This window comes from Melanostigma gelatinosum (assembly GCF_949748355.1).
Source record: "Melanostigma gelatinosum genome assembly, chromosome: 7".
NCBI lineage: Eukaryota > Metazoa > Chordata > Actinopteri > Perciformes > Zoarcidae > Melanostigma > Melanostigma gelatinosum.
This window is the reverse complement of record NC_136640.1, coordinates 23,077,451-23,098,827: the sequence shown is the minus strand read 5'-3', so window position 1 is coordinate 23,098,827 and position 21,377 is coordinate 23,077,451. Positions and strand designations below refer to the sequence as shown.

The 21,377-nt window shown below is 46.4% G+C and overlaps 2 protein-coding genes across 3 annotated transcripts in view; both read left to right on the top strand.

Moving 5' to 3' along the window:
- Positions 1-1,228, top strand: part of LOC306780074 (alpha-actinin-4-like) — a 60,705-nt gene extending 59,477 nt beyond the window's left edge. For both annotated transcript variants that reach the window (XM_079272275.1, XM_079272274.1), the window contains exons 21-22: positions 230-388; positions 1,031-1,228. In XM_079272275.1, coding sequence (XP_079128401.1) covers positions 230-388; positions 1,031-1,189 — 318 coding nt within the window. In that variant the 3' untranslated portion in view covers positions 1,190-1,228. The remainder of the gene's footprint in view (positions 1-229; positions 389-1,030) is intronic.
- Positions 1,229-4,445: 3,217 nt separating this feature from the next.
- Positions 4,446-20,739, top strand: LOC306780099 (SPARC-related modular calcium-binding protein 1-like; the record flags this gene model as incomplete). Its single annotated transcript, XM_079272308.1, has 10 exons — positions 4,446-4,605; positions 5,138-5,371; positions 5,478-5,531; positions 5,845-5,892; positions 6,099-6,173; positions 7,166-7,340; positions 8,114-8,187; positions 8,973-9,066; positions 11,886-12,179; positions 20,601-20,739. 9 exons carry the CDS (start codon positions 4,446-4,448, stop codon positions 12,109-12,111), a joined length of 1,140 nt encoding a protein of 379 aa, XP_079128434.1. The 3' UTR covers positions 12,112-12,179; positions 20,601-20,739.
- Between the last annotated feature and the right edge of the window lie 638 nt (positions 20,740-21,377).

The window sequence follows — 21,377 nt, the reverse complement described above, 5'->3', positions numbered from 1 at the left end:
GGTCGTGTAATCTATGTATATGCATGTGTCCAAAGTGTGGAATACAAAACATCAGGACCACCATCACAACTTTACTTTTACATCTGTTTTTTGGCTCAGTCTATTTCCTGGAGGTCCTGATGTGTGTACAGTCTAGTTCTGCGTGTCACGTTCTGTCTCTGTGTGTGTGTATGTGTGTGTGTGTGTGTGTGTCTCTCCTGGGTTAACCCGTTGCTGTCTTGGTTGCCAGGGAGAGAGTGAGTTTGCTCGCATCATGAGCATAGTGGACCCCAACGGCAGCGGCGCCGTGACCTTCCAGGCCTTCATCGACTTCATGTCCAGGGAAACGACCGACACGGACACCGCGGACCAGGTCATCGCCTCCTTCAAGATCCTGGCTGCTGATAAGGTGTGTGCGTGTGTTTATGCAGAATCATGTTATTTTGTATTCATTTTCACATTATTTATAACCCAGATGAAAGAATTCAGTAAGATGTTTTCTAATTGGATTATTATTTAAAATAAAACATGTTGAATTGACCGAACAAATGCAATCCTTGCCTCTGATTGGCCAAGGAAACCAGACGCTCTCATTGAGGCTTTTTGGATTTGATTTGAAGTTCTTTTCAAACTGCAGTACATCTAAACATTATTGAACAACACATGCAATTAGCTTTAATTCTTAAATGAAAATGGAAAATCTTTTGGGAAATTGCAGTAAATTTGATGAATGATTCTGTCTGAATAGTCCACATTGTAAGAAGGAAGTAGATCAGAACAATAGTTTTGTCCATAGTTTCATCTCTAATGATGAGTCACCAATAAGCTCTGTGGTGTAAGAGAGGGCGCACGCACTGCAGTATATCATATGTTTAAAGCATAACAGTAAATTGGTCCTGTCAGCTGTACTTGTGTTCTTTTTTTAAATTGTGGCTCGTAATTTGTCTTTGAATAAAGTAAGAAAAGGATTCAAGTGTACAAGTGTAGACCAATACAAGGACAAAGGATTGTGGCCATCACTAACTGTCTCCTTCGTCTCCGTTTCCACCAGACCTTCATCACGGCCGAGGAGCTGAGGAGGGAGCTCCCCCCCGACCAGGCGGAGTACTGCATCGCCCGCATGGCACCCTACACGGGGGCCGACGCCGCCCCCGGCGCCCTGGACTACATGTCCTTCTCCACTGCCCTGTACGGAGAGAGCGACCTGTAAAGGAGGCAAGAGGAGGAGGAGGAGGAGGGCGGCTGGACAGGACGGAAGGGAGGGAGGGAGGGAGACAGTCATTCTGTGCATAGAGAAGACGCCCAGGAATCAAGCGTCTGGAACGAATTGGAGTGGTGGTTGTTGTAAGGTGCCCCTGCGTGTGCCGGTTTAGAAATCGTCAGAATATTTCTTTTAAAGAATGCGGATACTTGTTGATGGAACTTGTAGTTAGGTTTGGCCTCTGTCGAATGTTTCTTCCCAGCCTCTAAACGGATCCAGAGTAATCAATTTGTGGTAAAAAGGTTCATATGAACGGGCATATCCAGGGGCAGCTGCGGGACGTGGGTGTCATTCAGCTTCACCCTCGCTGCCTTTTGTGGGATCAAACGAGCTAATCTGATACTTATGCTTTTTTTGTTTTTGTTTATTTTATTATAATTTCTTTCTTCTTGCCAGGCGGGTTCAGGGCATGGTGTTGGCTTTTGACGTGGCAACTGGCGAGGTTTGTGTATTAGTTCCTAGAGATATATGCTGCGGGACGGGGTGTTGACCAACCAGAGATTAAAAAAAAGTAAACATATTTACCCATAATTCCCATGTTGCTGGATTAGGTGTCTAACCTCGGCTCTTTTTTCCTCCTCCTGTCTGTTTATTTCTTTTTCCCGAGCAGGTGGGCGGAGTTCGGGTGGGTGGGGGGGCTCAGCGCTGTACATATTTTTTTCAGTGCGGAGTGTGGCACACAGGGTTCTAGTTGTCGAGAGTAATCGCTCACAGGCTTTCAATAAGGGGGGGCAAAGAGTGACATTTATTATAAAAATGAATGAATAAATAAAATGACAAACGCAAGCAATTGGAAAAAAAGCCAATGACAGCGAGAGCAGTTTCACCAGTGGATAGGTTTGAGCTTCCAGAAGTCTTCACTTCTTTTTTGTTTTCGCAATGGAAGACGTTGGTCGGCATGACGTTTAAGGCTAGTGTACCTAAAGGCCTTCTCCTGTAAAAATCCCATGACAGGCAAACAACCATAGTTATCCACAAATATTTGCTTCTGTGAAACTTTTCTCCTGGGGTGGGCTTGAGGTGCTTATTTAAATACAAAAAGACTATACATTTATACGATAGGTAGGATTGTAGTAGTCAAAGTTAGACCAGTTTTATATGCCAGAAATTGCGCACACATGCAGAAATATATTCAAACACACACGTCATGGATGCATCTGATTGGCTGAATGAAAGTTTTTTTTTTTTTTGCACTTCCTGGATTTTTTTTTTAGGAGCTGACAGTGCCGCGCTGTGGAGGGAGAAATGGAAAAACATAAGAAATGAGATCAATGTGCCTATTGGTGGCCGCAGCCCTGTCCCCCTCTCGCTCTCTCTCTCTCCCACGTCCTCCCCCTCTTTTCTTACATCCCGTCATTTGTCTCTAAAGTAAAGGGAAAGAAAATTTACTGCGAGGAAAGGGGTAAAGATCAGGGAGGGGTCTTTATGTAAACATTCCATTATGTGCAAATGAAAAATATTCTAAAAAAAGGAAATTATGTATTAAAAAAAAAAAAAAAACTATGCAATAATGTGTTCAATATCTGAGTTCTAGGGGAAGTTGTGGGCATCAATCGGGCCCTTTTCTGAGAGCAGTCCCTGTCTAAATTAAACGCAGGTTAATGATATTTCTCCAGTGTTTGTTGGCTGTTGGGGGGGAGAGGAGGGGGGAGAGGAGGGGGGAGACGGGCAGACAGGGAAAGCAACTGAGAAGAAAAGACTCGGACCAAAAGCTTGTTTCTATTTTTTTTTTCTTTCTTTCACCTTTTCCCCCTGCGTGGTTGGAGAGAAAAAGAACTCTGAAATTGTGATTTATTTTTTTCTTTTTTTTGTACTCTTTAATATCAAACCTTATCTGCTGTACTGGAAACTGCAACGCCTTCTGTCTCTAATGATGAGTGAGTTTCACAAAAGCACACATAAAAGTTTCCTTACAAAATACCTCTGCTTGCCTCCGTGTCTTTTTTGTGTCTCTGTCCGTGTTAAACTTGAGATCTGCTGTCAATGAGACAATTATTGTGAAGATAGTCTTATGATGATGCAGCCTTGACAGTTTGATGTGACATTATCATAGTTTACATATTTAATACAACTGATTTATATTAATGTATATATGTGTATGTATGTGTATGTGTGTGTGTGTGTGTATGTATATATAGATATATGGATATATGTGTGTGTGTATATATATGTATATGTGTGTGTATATGTGTATATATAGCAGCATGTTAATGGCCGCTATAACTGCTTAGCTGTACAGACTGATGGCAGAGACTGCTACGTTCACAAGTGAGCGATTCAGCCCTTCACAGGCAGTAGTTCAGACGCTGAAATCCCCGCTGCTGGGTGTCAACAGGCCTTTCAGCAGCGTCAGCAAGTCTTTTCCAGGACAAACATCGCGTTTCAAAGCTCTGGAGATGAGTTTTTATGTTTTCCTAAAGCAAGAAGCAAGTGAGAGGCACGAGGAGACAGTGGTGGCTTGTTCTGGCTTTCTCTGCTGTTCGCTTACTTTCTCTCTGTCTCCCTCTCTCTGTCGCTCTCTGTCTCTCTCCCTCTCTCTCTCGCTCTGTCTCTCCCTCTCTCTCTCTCTCTCCCTCTCTGTCACTCTCTGTCTCTCTCTCCCTCTCTCTGTCTTCCTCTTCTCTTCTTTTCACATCTCCTTTCGTCTCCTCCCGTCTCCTTGTTTTCTGTCCTCTTTTCTCTTCTCCTCTTCTTTTGTCTAGGGGTGAGCGAGACACAGCATGAATAAGCCGCATCTTCCCCCATCGGGTGCTTCACTCCAGCTGATGTCGGTGCCGGAGGAGTGTCTTGAGAGACAGCACCTTGAGAGAGATTTGGACACCATTGTTTCAGTGGTGTGTGTCTCTTCTCTTCTTCTCCTGGGGGGCGGCTGTGGGTGGAGCCGGTTGTCCTGTAACTACAAGGACGGTAGTTTGATACCCGTTCTCTGTTGAAGTGTCCCTGAGTGAGACACTGAACCCCAGGTTGCTCCCTGGGCTTAGGATGGGTTAAATGCAGAGGTCAAATGTCATGTATGTTTAGGACAATTGTATAAACATTGAATAAAACACGACTGCTTTTGTCCATAGGGAACGCCAAAATCGACACGAAATGAAAGTTGCTCATAGTATCTATCACTGTATGTGTTATACAGTTCCATTGGCTGGTTTTAATGGTTATTCCTAAACATCAGTCTGTGCGTTTGTAGCCTTTCCTGATCGCCGACATGTGGCCCCGTGGTTGTGTCCTGGACTGCCAGAGGGGGCGCCACAGAGCCGTGTGCGGCAGCATCGTGGAGAGTTCTGGGACTGTGTATGCATGTCTGTGTTTACAGGGAACAGCATTCGTACCTCCACACTCCCCGTCGATGGGAGCAGATGCAGAAAGTACTCACCTCCGTTACTTCAGCAACAATACTACAGTGTATTCAAATACAAGTACAGGAGTAGTGGCTTTAAAGTATACTTAAAGTACACAAAGTTAAAGTTTTCATTGTACAAAGTGGCCTAGGATAATATATAGTATAATATTGGATTATAATTATTGATGCATTCATGTGTTCATCACGTTATTGTTGCAGCTGGTAAAGGTGGAGCTACTGGGTAGCGTGTGAATATGTTGTGTTATTAATCTGAATCTGCAAAGTCACTCAAATGGTCAAATGAATGTAGTGGAGTAAAAAGTACAGTAACATTTGTCTGAGATGTAATGTAGTAGAAGTATAAAGTAGAATTCAATGGAAATACTCAAGTAAAGACCAAAGTGGACCAATTTTAAAATGCATTGTCATTGTCAATGCAAAACATGGTTTTGAAGAATACCTGAGTTCCCCTCTAAGTACTTGAGTAAATGTACAGAGTCACTCTCCACCACTGGGAACATCTGGCCACTAATGACTCGATGTCCCTTTCTTCTCAGACCCGAGTCAGTCCAAATGCCAGCTGGCCCGGTCTCAGGCCCTGGAGGCCGGCGCTCACCACAGCGGCGGCCATGTTAGCCCGGCAGCTGCCGTCTTTGTGCCAGAGTGCGGTCCGGACGCTTACTTCCTGCCAGTGCAGTGCCACAACCAGACCGGATACTGCTGGTGCTCCATGCCCGACGGCAAACCTGTCAGCGGGACCTCTGTCCTCCATCTGATGCCCGACTGTACCGGTCAGATGTACTTTATTCACGTTAAAAGCAACAAAACTAGCTTAGACATCCACGTGTCCGTCATTAAAGCTTGTGTATTTCTGTCTCAATAAATCCTCCCGAACAGATCACATCGCCAAATTGGCTCAGACCAGCGATGCAGATTCAGCTCCAATTAAAGGTGAGAAAGACGTTTAACTCCAAAAGGCAGCATTGCTCCCTCTCTGCATACAGTACATGTTCATTCCTCCCATTCTAGATGTGGACTTGAATGCATACTTGTTCTGTATGTTTCTCTTTTTTCCCGTCTCCTGGCATGGCACTGCTTGTTTTCTCTTGCCAGACGCACCTGCAGGAAGTGGAGCATTCACAGGTCGCTCCACGCGCAGAGACTCCCTCCGCTCTCTGGTCCTTCACATGCCTTCTTCCTCCGAGACGATTCCCTTTTCTCCTTTTCTGCTTCGTGTTACTTTCACTCTTCTCTTACGTTCCAGATGAAGTTGGTGAACCAGGACCTACATTGGAGCCCAGGAAGCCTACAGGTGACAAACCCAACCTTCTCCAATAAGGACACGATTCTTTTTGTCCACTTACCAAATTACAGATTTCATCCAAGCGACACTCACTGAATACAGTTGATCATGTACTCCATGTTTCAGTGAAGCGTTGTGCAGTTAACTGGCAGATCTTTTGCTTCGCTCTCCTCTTTGCAACATCTCCACAAACACCTTTCAACGTTCTTTGACAGAGCTGACCGCTCCGCCGCTCTGGGTGACATTCCTGATGAACTCTGACCCTAAAGAGTTGGGCATGGACCCCTCGGGTCGTCTGGGACCGGTCTACTTTCTGTTCCCAGAGTCAGAACTAAACATGGAGAAGCAGCGTTCAGTTTTTCTGCTCCACATATCTGGAACAAAGTCCCAGAAAGCTGCAGGTCTGCTGAGACCCTCAGCTCATTTAAATCAAGATTGAAGACTTTTCTGTTTGCTGCTGCCTTTAATTGAACCACATTCAATTCATATATTAATCAATTTCCTGCATTTCTGTATTTTACTACTGCATTTTATTTCTTACACTGTTTAAAAAAAAAAATGTTTTAATGCAATGAATGTTCTTAATTGTTTTTAAATCTTCTTTTCTTTTGATGTTTTGATGCTTTTAATGGTTTTATGTGAAGCACTTTGAATTACCTTGTTGTTGAAATGTGCTGTACACATAAACTTGCCTTGCCTTGCCTAAAGGGAACCGCTCAGTGAGACGACCCTCTGGTAAGAGCCAGCGAGCCGGTTCACTTCTGAAAGTCTGCAGATGTATTATGGTGACTAGAAAATGAGCTGTTGCTCAAAAATGCCACCAGGTTATCACTCTTTGTTTTCCAGGACTTATAAGAGAACTATACGCTTAAACACGCAGTGTCCACTTTATTAGGTACACTTCTAATATCCTGTACTTCACTGCTGAGGCTCCTGTTGGTTAAATGGATACATTGTTAAATTGCCATTATGTCTTGTTTCTTCAGACTTCAATCCACCAAACACTAAACAACACCAAACAAGAGTCAACGGCAGAATAAGCTGTTTGGCAGAGAAGATTTGGTACATTTTTCATGGGCGCAACCCACATACTCAGCTCTGCTGCTCATCCCACAAATGCATGTTTCTTACAAATGTGGCACCTTTCAAAAGGGAAGTGAACAGGCTTTCCAACGGTATGAGATGTATTGCCAAGAAGCATTGTTCCAACAGAAATCGATATAGGGTGTGTTGCCTTTAAATGTCCTCACAAATATACTGTAGTGTTCATGTGTTTGCACAGACATTCCTCAGACGCGCGAGCGGGCGTCGCTGCGCTCTCTCTGGCAGGAGGAGCGCTTCGTCCCAGAATGCACTGCGGACGGCCGCTACAGCCCCGTGCAGTGTCACGCTGCCACGGGTTACTGTTGGTGTGTCCGGGTGGACAGCGGCAGGCCGCTGCCGGGCACATCTGCGAGGTAATCAATCGGTCTGTTCGTTCAATAGTCCTCAATAAGTCATTTAGATTGATCTTTTCTTTGTCTTTCCTTCTGTTCTCCCTCCCCTCTCCTCCCCCCTCTATCCTCTCCTCCCCCCTCTCCCCCTCTCCTCTCCTCTCCTCCCTGGATATGAGGACTTTCTATATGCACAAATGTAATTATGCACTGATGCACAGAAGCGTCGCCTCTTAATCATCCAATTTTACACCAATTACTGCCTCTGTTCCCTCGGTAAGTCTCCCTTAAAGGAAACACACAGAACAAATCAGAATCCATTGCGGTCGGACGATTTTGTTCTCCGGGGGTTTTATCAGCGTTGTTGATGCTCAACGTTTTTAATAGGATGGTTTTCTTTGGTTCACTGGTGTGAGGAGAACTCCCCCGAGAACCTGATAATGTTTCTCCAGACAAACCGTGTATGCGCCATCTCTGGCTGGAATTAATGACAAAGCATTTAATTTTGACCAGGGAAGGACCTTTTGACCAGTTAAGTCATCCATTTCTGTACCTTAACAGAATAATTCCACCACTAATGTAGCATCACATGAACAGAAGAGCCCTGTTTTAAAGACGTTTAACTTTCTGTTTCTGTTGCTGTTCAGAGGTTTGGAATATTTAGCTATAAATGGGTGGTCATTGAATCGTCTTTCTCCTGCAGTCAGCTGACAATTCCTTGGCTTTTTCCAGTCATCATACATACTTCCACTGTGATGTTGGTTAACTGACTGTTAAAATCCTCTGTTTCTATGCAGGAATCGCATCCCAGAGTGCACTGGGGCAGAGGAGGCACCAACAGACAGGAGGCCCTGGAAAAACCCTCTGCCTGGTAAATATGAGTCTCTGTTCCATCCAAAAAAAAAAAATATATATATTTAGAAAAAATTATAATAATTCTGTTAAATGTTTCAGATATTTTCTCGAGAAAATCCAGTTTATTTCATTTCTAATTCTTGAAACATTTAGTTTGTCGCCTCTCCTGAGGGAGGTGATGGAAACAGCAAGCGGGAGGATAGGACAGGGTCGACCGTCGTCGCGTGAGGACGGGGCCGACCGTCGCCGCGTGAGGACGGGGCCGACCGTCGCCGCGTGAGGACGGGGCCGACCGTCGCCGCGTGAGGACGGGGCCGACCGTCGTCGCGTGAGGACGGGGCCGACCGTCGCCGCGTGAGGACGGGGCCGACCGTCGCCGCGTGAGGACGGGGCCGACCGTCGTCGCGTGAGGACGGGGCCGACCGTCGTCGCGTGAGGACGGGGCCGACCGTCGTCGCGTGAGGACGGGGCCGACCGTCGCCGCGTGAGGACGAGGCCGACCGTCGTCGCGTGAGGACGGGGCCGACCGTCGTCGCGTGAGGACGGGGCCGACCGTCGCCGCGTGAGGACGAGGCCGACCGTCGCCGCGTGAGGACGGGGCCGACCGTCGCCGCGTGAGGACGGGGCCGACCGTCGCCGCGTGAGGACGGGGCCGACCGTCGCCGCGTGAGGACGGGGCCGACCGTCGCCGCGTGAGGACGGGGCCGACCGTCGCCGCGTGAGGACGGGGCCGACCGTCGCCGCGTGAGGACGGTCTCCAGCATCCTTGGTAACGCTCCTCCCTGCTCTCTTCCCCCTCAGGCTGTCCCGGAGCTCGTAGGAAGCCCTTCATGCAGAGTCTGGTTCGAGCTCTGCAGCTGGAAGCAGAGCATGCTGGAAGTGTGAGCCTCGACCGGTAAGTCTTATTCTACCGCTCATCACAGCAGGTGTGGTGACTGTGTGTGGGCTGTTTACCTCTTTTAGCAGCTGATGTCCCAGTAAGGAGGCGGGGATCAGATGGTTGCACTCTGTTTTATATCCATGGTGAGATTGTTGGCGTGTTACACAGGAACTCTCCTGAGTTCAAGCGGAACCCAGGGTCACACTCAGGTGAGGTTTTCAGGATCCGGCCGGTTTTTGGCTTTGTCCCATTTTATGTACTGATTGGTTTATTTGGTAGGGACAGTGCACATTAATAAAACATCAAATGTGCCAGAGTTAGCCAAGAGGCTATTGTGCATCTCTATTCCCTGGACAGATGTTACCACGTCACCCTTAATTAAACAGAATATAAGATACAAATGACAAAGTCATGCATCATTTATCCTTTCTAAGTGTACAGAAACAATAATAAAAGAAGAGAGAATATTAATATGAGTAGACACATCAATTCAGGACACCCTCACACTACATTGTCAAGTACTATTAAGACATCCAACACATGCAAACATCCATCCATCCATCCATCCATTTTCCTCCGCTTATCCGGGGTCGGGTCGCAGTGGCAGCAGGCCGACCCAGACCTCCCTCTCACCGGCAACCTGTTCCAGCTCATTCTGGGGGATCCCGAGGCGTTCCCAGGCCAGCTGGGAGATGTAATCCCTCCAGCGTGTTCTGGGTCTTCCCCGGGGTCTCTTCCCAGTTGGACGTGGCCGTAAAACCTCAGCTGACTCCTTTCGACGCGAAGGAGTGAGCCCCCCCCCCCCAGGTCTTCAGGCGCTGCCTCCTCTGCAGAGGACATGTTGGTCCTAAACCCGACATGTCCAAAGCAAACAAATGAGGGATAATTGTGTTGACAGACACATGGACTAAAGACAAGATTATGCTGCTAATTATTATGCACTAAACACATACAGAGCAGAAGCACAGAACATAGAACCATGCAGAGTGTGACCAATATATCAATCAGTCTGTCAGAGGACAAGAGTTCAAGCTTTTACTTTGCAAGCAACTCTATTGTATTCAGGCTTCTAGCTCTACGTACAGGCTTATGTACTTATGTCCCCATAATGGTGAGGGCCCGGCCCAGACAGGCAGGCAGAGACAGACGGATGGGCGGACGGACGGACGGACGTTTAATATTTCTCTTTAAACTGCAGAGTGTTCATATGGCCTTGGAAGCGCGTTAAATGCATCTTCTACCTCGTGAAACATTTCCAAAGTCCCTGTTTTGAATCGTTAGAACTCGTCCTCCTCTCCTCTATAATTGTCACCTTGTTGATTACAAACACAAACAGCCCAGATGAGGCTCGTCAACATTATTACCGTAGGCACCACTGGTGGCAAACATTATACTCATTTTCCACCGTGGACCTCGGGGGGAAGCTTTCCTCAGGTCAGTGCCGAGACGCTGCTCAGAGTGCCAAATGAAAACCAATTTCACAGTTCAGTGAACAACCGACTCGATCAAATCGCTGGTTAACTGATGGAAGAACAGCACGGACCGACTCATCCGTTTCCCTGTTCCGCGCCTCTCTTGGCCAATCAACGTTCATTACTTACTTCTGTTCATCTCTCCCTCTCACTTTGTCGTCTTCATAACATCCTCTTCTTCTCATTTTCACCAATCTGCGTGTCATCCTGCACCTCCTTCTCTGCCTCGCTCTCCTGCTTTCCCATTGTTACCGTTTTATGGTGTAACAAAAGCCTCGTTATGCCAGATAGCACCTCTGCAAACACACTCTCACACTTACACGATGCCCAGGTTCCATTTCCACCGTTACTTTCCCTCCTGATAACTTTGTGTTTGTCGAATGAATTTCCAGGTTTGCTTGTGTTTTGGTGTGATGCAGGAAAGTGGAGCTGTGTTGTTCAGCTCGCTGTGTAACCGATCAGCAGCCCGGGAGACGCCCGGTGAGTTTGTGTTTCAGCGGGCTGCCACATCCTCGTGAAATTGGATATTTATCGAGTTCAGGATGAATAGAACGTGATTGGTTGACAATCATTTGGACCTGTTGACGCCTGCTGTGGCCGCAAATATAATCTCACTTAAACTTGAAATCTAATTTTGTGTCACGCTCACGTTACACAGCAGCATATAACGGTGGCATCTGTGGTGTGGTTGATCCAACCTTGCAAAGTGAAACGATGTGGTTCCTTTCCTGTGTGTTTTATCACCGTGGGTTTTCGTTCTCAGAAATATGACTTCATAAAAAGATTTTCCTCTGGACTTTACAACTTTCTCACACATTACCCCCTAACCCTGGCTCATCATTAAATCATCACAATGTGTTTTACTGGCGTTGTACATTCACCTCTCCAGGCTTTAGTGGCTGAAAGAGTTAGTTTGTGATGGATGTAGATTGGATTCATGTGTTCAAAGGGATCCTAAAGCATCCCCCTTTACATGGTCGGGCAAAAAGGATCAAAACAATATCTATAGGAATGTTTCCAATCATTCCTGCCACATGATATACTTCTCATCCATGTATGGTCAGTGATTTCCACTGATGTATGACTAAATACATATCTGACCCTGGTGAGCTCCACAGAAGGGATATGATTGCCATACGTTGGGTTTTTGGATGTTAGACCAACCACTTCCTGCATATAAAGCTCTCCTGCAACTGTCACGGCTGTTGACATGCATGTTCAGTCGCCATTGTAACAGCTGTGAATCAAAGCCGTCTGCAGCTGCAGCTTCATGTACAGACGGAGTAAAACGACAGATTCTCAGTGGATTACTCCTTTAAACCTCTCACCTCTTTAGGTTTTTGTCCCGTCTCTTTCCACCAGGCCCTCGAACACGCCTCCCTCCAGCTCTCCCGCTCCGTCCTCCGCCGCTCCGGACGCCGCTTCTCCCGCCGCGGAGTCCTCCGGGCCAGAGGTGGCGCTGCGGTGGCACTTCGGCCGGCTGGACGCGTACTCCAGCGGGTCGCTGAGTGAACGCGAGGCCCGACCCCTCCGGCAGTTCCTGCGACGGAGGCTGAAGCCGCGACGGTGCGCCAAGAACTTCGCCTAGCACTGCGACGGGGACGGAGACCGAAGCCTGATGCTGGAGGAGCTGAGGGTCTGCCTAGGCCTCGAAAGGTGGGTCAGAGCCGGGTGTCCCAAACCACTGTAGCGTTATCTCATAGAGCCAGGTGTCCCAAACCACTGTAGAGTTATCTCATAGAGCCGGGTGTCCCAAACCACTGCAGAGTTATCTCATAGAGCCGGGTGTCCCAAACCACTGTAGCGTTATCTCATAGAGCCGGGTGTCCCAAACCACTGTAGCGTTATCTCATAGTGGTTTCAAATATCTCATCGTTTAAGGGCCTGATCAGACAAATTTGTAAAAACTAACGGACCGGGCGTTTTTGGAAGTTTGCTGTGTTTTTTGAACACAAACCCATGAACTGTTAAACTTAGTGAAACAGAACAGTTTAGATGAATGAAACGACTTACCCAGAAATCTCAAGTACAGCACTAATTTGTCTCCTGCTGTTTTGGGTTGAGATCATGCAAACTACTAAAGTCATGTAAAGCAGCTCTGAAAACGATTCCCTCTCATTGAAATCAAGTGCAGAAAGCCGCCCGATCAGGGACCGCCACTAACAGCTCTGGCAAAAAAACAAGATGCAATGTAAGCCGAGACACAATACGATGAAAGCTGGCAGGTTGGCCGCCTTCAATTTTCAGCGTCAAAAAAACTGTGTTGATCCCAACGGTGGAGTCTAAAAGAAAGCATTGTGCACACTGTGCACGTACCGCCTGTTTCCGAGCCAATCAACCCATTAACCTGATTCAGAGCAGGTGCATCAGCTGGCACGCCAAAGTCCCCATCCACCAGCACGGTGCTCACAGCACAACCTGCTCTTGGCAGCATTCACCTACTTCGAACCAGAGCAATGGGAAAAACAATCTGACTGAGACTTTTAGACCATCTTCTGTATTATTCACTATAAACAAGCAGTAAATCATTCTATAGTGTGACCAACACAAGCACTGGATACAGCCAACATATAAACTGCTCTTTTAAATAGGCCAGCGTCTCTGTGAGGAGTGACACACAGATGCTGTATACGGCTCTGTATCAGCAGCAACCTGTCAATCACAGTAGCCCCGCCCTAAAGCATACTCTGCTTTATGGTCTGTCTGACTCTAAATTGACCATAATTTACTAAATGAACATCATGCTGTGTTGAAGAAGACTTGAAACTAGAGATTGAGATATAAACTCATGTTTACAATGTTTACTGAGGGAATAAATCAAGAGTATTCTGTTCTTGCTTTGTGCAGGAAAGCTTAACAGATAGCTAACAGTAAATCCTTTCAATAAAGAGTTTCAGGGCTTTAGTTAGAAGTTCTTAATTTTGTAAAACTGTGGAAACACAATATGAAATATGGCCTTACAAACTGTCCATATACGCATACGTTACATGAATACATAACAACAATCTATATATATATATATATATATATATATATATATATATATATATATATATATATATATATATATATATATATATATATATAGCCAACATGAAAGAATGTTCGACTAGCTAGCTTCTAAGCTAATATTAACATTGCTGTCAATGGAGAAATGCTAATCGCGATTAGCATTTAATACAATGCAAATACTATATTAACAGAGCAAATACAATAGAATATAATATATCTTCTCATGCTTCATGACGAAATACTCACAGACAGGTCTCTCAAGGTTACCAAACAGAAGAGGTGAAACATTAGTGCAGCGTGTCCTTTCATTAGAATACCAGAACAACGAGGTACTAACTACGGCAAGAGAGGAAGGACAAATGCGAGCATGAAAAGGCAATGACATTCTACAACACAGAAATGTGGGGGCAGAACACTCCCCGCCTGGTATTTTATAATACCACTATATTCCCTCACTGAGGAGCAGTACAACCTCTGTAACAGGTCTTGAATACACCTTAGGGGTACCGTCTCTGATGATCCTGACATTAACTTTCCGAACTCTGCCATCCCGGCTTGGAGTGGTCTCAACAATAAGTCCTGTGGGCCACTCGTTTCTCTTGACTTGAGTGTCTTTTAGGAGTACCACATCTCCAACTTGCAAGTTTGGTCTTTCGGATTGCCACTTCTTGCGAGGCTGGAGGCTCACCAAGTATTCTTGCTTCCAGCGTCTCCAGAAGGTTTCAGCAAGGCTTTGGACTTGCCTCCACTGCTTGTTATAGAGATCCTTGAGATCCATCTTCCCTGACGGAGCAGAAACTGCGTCAGTCATCTGAGTGAGCAGCATTGCGGGTGTGAAAATTGCTGGCATCTCAGGATCGGAAGACACTGGAACTAGGGGTCTTGCGTTCATGATTTCAAGGAAAGCTTCATCTTCAATAGACAATGCCATTTTCTCATCATCTTTTGTCCTGTCAAAAACTTTGCTTCCAAGATCATCGTCCTCTAGGAGCTCTGTGTCTTCAAAGGTTTGACTACTCTGACTTGACGTCCTCTTGTTAACTTTCTCTTTGACATGGATGACACTAGCACATGGACTAAGGAAAGACGTACGTCCATTAGGTAGGATATTGGTCCTGTAGACATTGATGCTGCTTGTCTTGTGTGCTCCTCTGAGACATATTTCTCCAACAATAACCCAGCCAAGGTCAAGTTGTTGAGGATATGGTGCATTGTTGGGTCCATTGTACTGTTTACGCACCTTGTGTACACGTAGTATGTCTCTGCCAAGGAGAAGGAGAATGGCTGCCTCAGGATCAATGACTGGGATTTTATTCGCCACTGGCTTGAGGTGGGGATAACGATGTGCTATCTCTGGTGAGGGGATCTCTGAACGGTCATCAGGCATCATGTCACACTCTATGAGTGTGGGGAGAGGGATCTGTACGTTGCCATCTATTGACTCAACTATGAGTTTACTGGCACGCCGTCCTGATGTTTCCACGACCCCTGAGCATGTTTTAAGGTTGTATGGAGCGGCTCCCGCTCCAATGCCAAAAAGGTTGAGTAGCTCGGTCTTTGCCAAGGACCTATTACTCTGTTCATCGAGGATAGCGTATACTTTCACCGCTTTCTCTCTTTGACCTGCAGGGTAGACCCTGACCAAGCATATTTTGGAGCATGATCGCGAGCCAACTGAGTCTCCACAGACTTCTGTGCACTTTGACATAACCTCTGGAGTTTTGTATTCCTGTTGCTCCCCGCCTTGATCTTCCTGAGTAGCAGAGTTCACTGTTTTCCATACCGCTGGCCCAGGGTGAAGCGCCGAAGGGTGTCTGTTGCTATTGCACTCTTTGCACTGCACAGATTCGTCACAGTCCTTGGCGAAGTGACTTGTTGAGGCGCAACACTTGAAACAGATACGTTTCTCTTTCAGGTAAGCTTTTCTGTCCTCTAAAGTCTTGCTGCGGAACCCACGACATTTTCTTAGTGGATGTGGCTTATTATGTAATGGACACAGTCTGTCTGGATCCTCAAACTGTCTCTCCATGTTGTTTTGCGTGACTTCACCATCCAAGGAAACCTCAGTCTTCCTGCTGAACACAGATGTTTTGATGTTTTTCAGAGGGTTATCTGTCCTGATGGACCCACCCATGGTCAGTTCAGCAAAGCTGGGATCATTACGTGTCTTGGCCTGGTCGCAGATGAACTTTACAAAGATGCAAAAGGGAGGATATTGAACCCGATAGTCATTTTTGTATTTAGAGCCAACTGAGATCCATTTCTCCATAAGGTTATAGGGGAGCTTCTGTGCAATGGGGTTGACTCCACGGGATGTGTTGAGGTAAAAGAGTCCAGGTAAGAACCCATCTTTTCTAGCTGCTTCCAGTTCGAGCAACAGGTCCCCTAACTCCCTCAGTTTCTCATTATCCTTGTTTGAGATCTTAGGAAACTCCTCTAACTTCTTTAACAGAGCGTTTTCTATCATTTCAGCTGAACCGTAGCATTCCTCCAATCTCTGCCAAACCATTTGGAGCCCTGAGCTAGCATTATGGATGTTGACTGCACGGATGCGTTTGGCCTGCTCCGCAGACTGTGGTCCAAGCCATTTCGTCAGTATGTCTATCTCCTCCCTGGGGCTGAGGTTCAGGTCACTGATGGAGTTGACAAAAGGATTTCCATGCCCAGTAGTTCTCTGGTCTATGGTCAAACTGTTGGAGTCCTGAGCTCACTATTTCTTTGCGAATTAGGTATTTGGCTAAGTCCGCTGTGTCTGACTGAACATGTGGAGTTGCCCTAGAGCAGGGATTCCCAAAGTGGGGTGCGCGCACCCCTGGGGGTGCGCGAGCTGCCTCTAGGGGGTGCGCGAGAGGAAAAATGTAATGGCGGTGCAGTCCTGTCTCCTAAAAATTACGTTCCCCCAAAACTAAAATGCATTCTCAATTACGTTTTACCACGAACGTATTTTCTCCCTGATTACGTTTGTGTTTGACGTACAAATACGTTTCTCATCAACATATCTTTGCCATACTCGAGTCTTTATTATTTTTCTGTGATCTGCCTCGCCTCTACCCCGCCACCCACGAGTTATTGACCCGCGGCCTGTTCCGAGGGCTGACAGACCTGATGATCGGGTGCCTCACGGCGGGGACGGCTGGAGACCTCGCGTCCCGGCGCCAACGAGTGAGCGCGCGCCACTCGGAACCATAAAACCAAGTCCCGGATTTCACCCGGGGACATTCTGGAGGTATTGTGACCGGGTGATGTGCCTCGTTGCTGGGGAGGTATGAGCCGAGAGTGGCGGGGTGTTATGGAGGTATATATTACAACTCGGTGTTGTTCCCGTGCGTGGATGAGCGCATTTCTGCCGGAGACAGGCGGCGTGTTGTGGTAGTATTCTGACCGCGTAATAGGGAGGAGAGGCGGTGGTGGAGAGGGAAAAATGTTAGAGAGATGGTGGAATGTATGATTGGAGAGAGAGAAGCGAAAAAGTTGGACGTGATCCCGGTGTCCAACAACACTGTCGGGCGCATCGATGCTTTGTCCGAAGACATCCTGGCTACATTGGTCGGTCGCGTGAAGAAGAGTGAGTTTTACTCTCTGCAAGTAGACGAGCCTACAGATGTGGCCAATCTGGCCAATCGTCCGTTACCTCCGTAACGTTACGTCCGTTACCTTTTCGAAGGCACGGTGCAGGAAGAGTTTTTGTGTTTTTTATCTTGTAAACAAACGCCACGCGCGAGGAAACTGTTCTCTCATTCGTCCGATTTTTATGCGGCTCTGTTGCTTTTTTTTTTTTAAGGTGTGTGTGTGTGGGGGGGGGGGGGGGGGGTTGGGGTGCGTGAACCCGGTCGGGATGTAGAAGGGGGTGCGTGGCCTAAAAAGTTTGGGAACCGCTGCCCTAGAGGGCATGAAGTGGTTTGTACCTTCAGTCGGTGTAAAGTGAGTCTGGAGGGGGCGGTGTTCTTCTTGGAGGAACTTGAAAGGGCTCACGTGACTTTGTTGAAGGTTGGCTGTAGTCATGCTCTGGTGTTGTGCTGATAATTCTCTGAATGTGTGGTTGTTAACTTTTCCCAGACTACCAATGTGAATACCAGGATTATCTACATCATCGTTGTCCATGTTTGACTGGCGCATTGATGAAGAGATGGGTTCTCGTATTGTGAGTTGGTGCTGTTGCTGACCGTGGTCCCAAGAATGTTGTTGCACATATTCGCTGGTGTGCTGAGGTGATGGATATGGAGCTAATTTTGTCACATTTTGCATTGATGGTCCTCCACCTTTTTCCTCAAAAGCTGCTTCAAGGATTTCAGCTTCTGCGATGGCTGCTTCAGCAGCGCCCTGCATTTTCATTGCCTGGAGGTTCGCCTGTAACTCAGCTGCCCTTTGCTGCTGTTCCGCTTCCAGTCCTGCTTTGCTCTTTAATTCTTCTGCCTCTATCCGTGCCTGTTTGATTAACATGTCTGCTTCTCTTTGAGCATATGAAGCCTTGACCCTCGCAGCTTCTGCTTTAGCTCTTGCTTTGGTGGCAGCAGAACTGTGTGTTGAGACATGGCTAGATTGGATTGAGCATCTGGAATGGCAGGAGTATTGAGACTGTCCGTCTGATGTTTCCAGCAGAGGATTTTCTTCTTTATGTTCCTCCATAATAGCTTGTTTGCTGAGCTGTATTTCTGATCTGCAGTGTTAATGAATCACTTTTCGTTTGATGGCAGACTGAGTATTTAGTCTTTTTACTATTCTGTTCTTGCTTTGTGCAGGAAAGCTTAACAGATAGCTAACAGTAAATCCTTTCAATAAAGACCCAGGCATCCGTTGAAGAGTTTCAGGGCTTTAGTTAGAAGTTCTTCATTTTGTAAAACTGTGGAAACACAATATGAAATATGGCCTTACAAACTGTCCATATACACATACATGAATACATAACAACAATCCAGCATATAGCCAACATGAAAGAATGTTCGACTAGCTAGCTTCTAAGCTAATATTAACATTGCTGTCAATGGAGAAATGCTAATCGCGATTAGCATTTAATACAACGCAAATACTATATTAACAGAGCAAATACAATAGAATATAATATATCTTCTCATGCTTCATGACGAAATACTCAGACAGGTCTCTCAAGGTTACCAAACAGAAGAGGTGAAACATTAGTGCAGCGTGTCCTTTCATTAGAATACCAAAACAACGAGGTACTAACTACAGCAAGAGAGGAAGGACAAATGCGAGCATGAAAAGGCAATGACATTCTACAACACAGAAATGTGGGGGCAGAACAAAGAGAGACGTCGTCATTTTCTCATAGACTTCTATACAACCAGACTTGTTTTTGCAACCAGAGGAGTCGCCCCCTGCTGGTCAGTGGAGTGACTGCAAGTTTTAAGACACTTCCGCATCGGCTTCACTCGGCTGAACCGGAGGTTGCCGCCTGTTTAAAACCAGACCTCTGACATTTTAACGCGGTAGCGCTGCGAGCATCGAAAGCATGCACGTGGCATTTTACAAGCTCTTCATCCACTCTCATTCGCCGATGTCCCGCTGAATGTAGGACGGGGTGTGTGCACGTGAAGCCCACGTGGGCCAGGTGCTTCTAACCCTCTGGTTGTTTTTAATCACAGACTTTGTGAAAGCTGTGTGAAAACACAATATTTAGCTCATTCTATCAGATGAGTTTTGTTCAGTTTGTCAGTACAGTGGCGATTATCGAATCGCTACAACAAAGTTACTCATGAAGTAACTAATAGCTCATTTGCAGCTCCATGACATTTAAAATCATTCAGATGACACTAAGCTACGCTTTCTGTGCTCCAACACAACAAACTCTGACGATACCGGTCCTCTTTCCAACTCTGACTCACGTTTTCATCCCGTTGTTTTCACCTCTCGCGAGATTTCAGAACGAGACTTCTGTAAGACACAAAAACAAACAGACTGGATCAATGGAAAAGTAAAGAAAGATCATAGATTTTTTCTGTAGGGTTCTTTCCATAATGTTGTCGGCTGCAGCGTTCTCCATCAATACTAGACCAATGTTTAAAAAGTCTCGTCCCCGTTACAAAAAACATGTTAAAATAAGGGTTGAAAAATACCAAAGTCACCCTTTAAGTATGCTTCAGTGAAGGTACTTCGCTGCTTTCTACCACCTCTCACAGTGTGACTAAGCTCAGGCCATCAGCGGTCCACAGGCTGAGATAAAAGCCTCTTTTTTTCCCCTCCTCTCCCGCATGCTGATGCCAGGGGAGCGGAGCGTTTCGGGGGCCGGCAGCCAGACAAGTTACACCCAGCGCTGTCCGAGTGTGTACCTTCATGAAATGAAAACAAACGCGGGCAGCGGTTTAAATGGCCTGCTTGTCAGCGAGCCATCAGTCACAACTCAGCCGTGACTCCAGCTCACTAATCAGGCCGCCGCAGACGGCCATGACAGCTGGAGGAGTGTGTGTGTGTCTGGCTGGGAGTCGGGGTGTTATTATGAGTGTGTGTGCGGGGTCACTAACTCACTATTCTCACTATTGTTATTGTTGTTGTTATTGTTGGAATGCTTAACAGCATTCCAACAATAACAGCTTATTCATAACGTTTCAAAGTTAATGTAAATGGGGGGAAAAGTCCTTACCATACAGTGTACTATGTGGTACAGTGTTTTATGACTCTACTTGTGTGTGCATACATCATGCTGGACATATTTGGGATTTAAATTCAACAAAGGACTCTTCGACAGTCTGAAACATTGTCGTGTCATTTCCCGCAGACTTCACCTGCATCATATTTACATCACAATCACTCAGTGAAGTGAGGTGTGCAGGCCAGCGGGGATTTGAGGGCAGGAGATAGAAATGAAAAATGGAGGAATAGATAAGGAGGAGAAGAGCTGCTGATGATTCTGAGACTGTGGGAAAGGAGGGGGGGGGAGGAGGAGGGGGGGGGCAACATGTGTCCGGCAGAGATAGTGACGGAGGAGAGGAGAGGCTGCCATCAGGGCTGTAGTTTGGACTTGTTGGTTTTTAATGTTTTATGTTCTCAGTACTTTATCTCTCTCTCTCTCTCCCCCCTCCCTCCCTCCCTCTCCCTCTTTCTTTGCCACAGAGAGCAACAGAAGAACTCACCCGATGCCAAAGGCCGACTGGTTTCCTTCTCCCGCCGCCTCACTCTCACCGATCACGGTTCTGTTCATTTGTCCATAACATCAAGGACACCATCTCAATGCTCTCATCCTTTTCAACCAGCACTGACTGAAGGGAGAACTCGTCACCTTTTATGTGGATGTTCAATCAGCGCTGAATGTAAATGTAGTCCGCTGCATCGGCTGAGTAAGCTGCTGTCTCCGTGTACCGGGATGCATTGCACGCAAGCTACGAGGCTCGCCACGTTACACACGTTTTATTCTGATCATTTCATTCAAAATGCCGATGAAGCAACATCTGAATCGAAAGACAAACAACTCGACAGCTTCTGAATTCAAGTTCCTCTCTTGCACCAAACTGAGACGTGCTCGTCGTTTAAACTTCCTTCATATGAGACAGAAACAAAGGAAAACTCACCAAACGTGTCGCTTCATTTTTCCACTGTTCCAACAACTAGTTTGTAAATGGATGTTTTGAAACAGGTTTGCTGTTGATAAAGATTTTTCTCAGGTTTGGGATTCTTTGTTCAACATGGAGGCGAGAAAAAACAAGACTTTAAGGAAACATGGTTGAGTGTCTACTGTACAAATGGTCATTTGGGACTTGTAGTATTCCTTTAACTCTCCTCTCCTTGGTCCTTTCCTTCATTTCTTTGATTCCTTCGTCCTTCTCTAGGTTGCCTGAATCCTCGCTTCCTTCTTTTGTTCTTCATCGCACCTTCACTTTTTCCCTCTCTCCT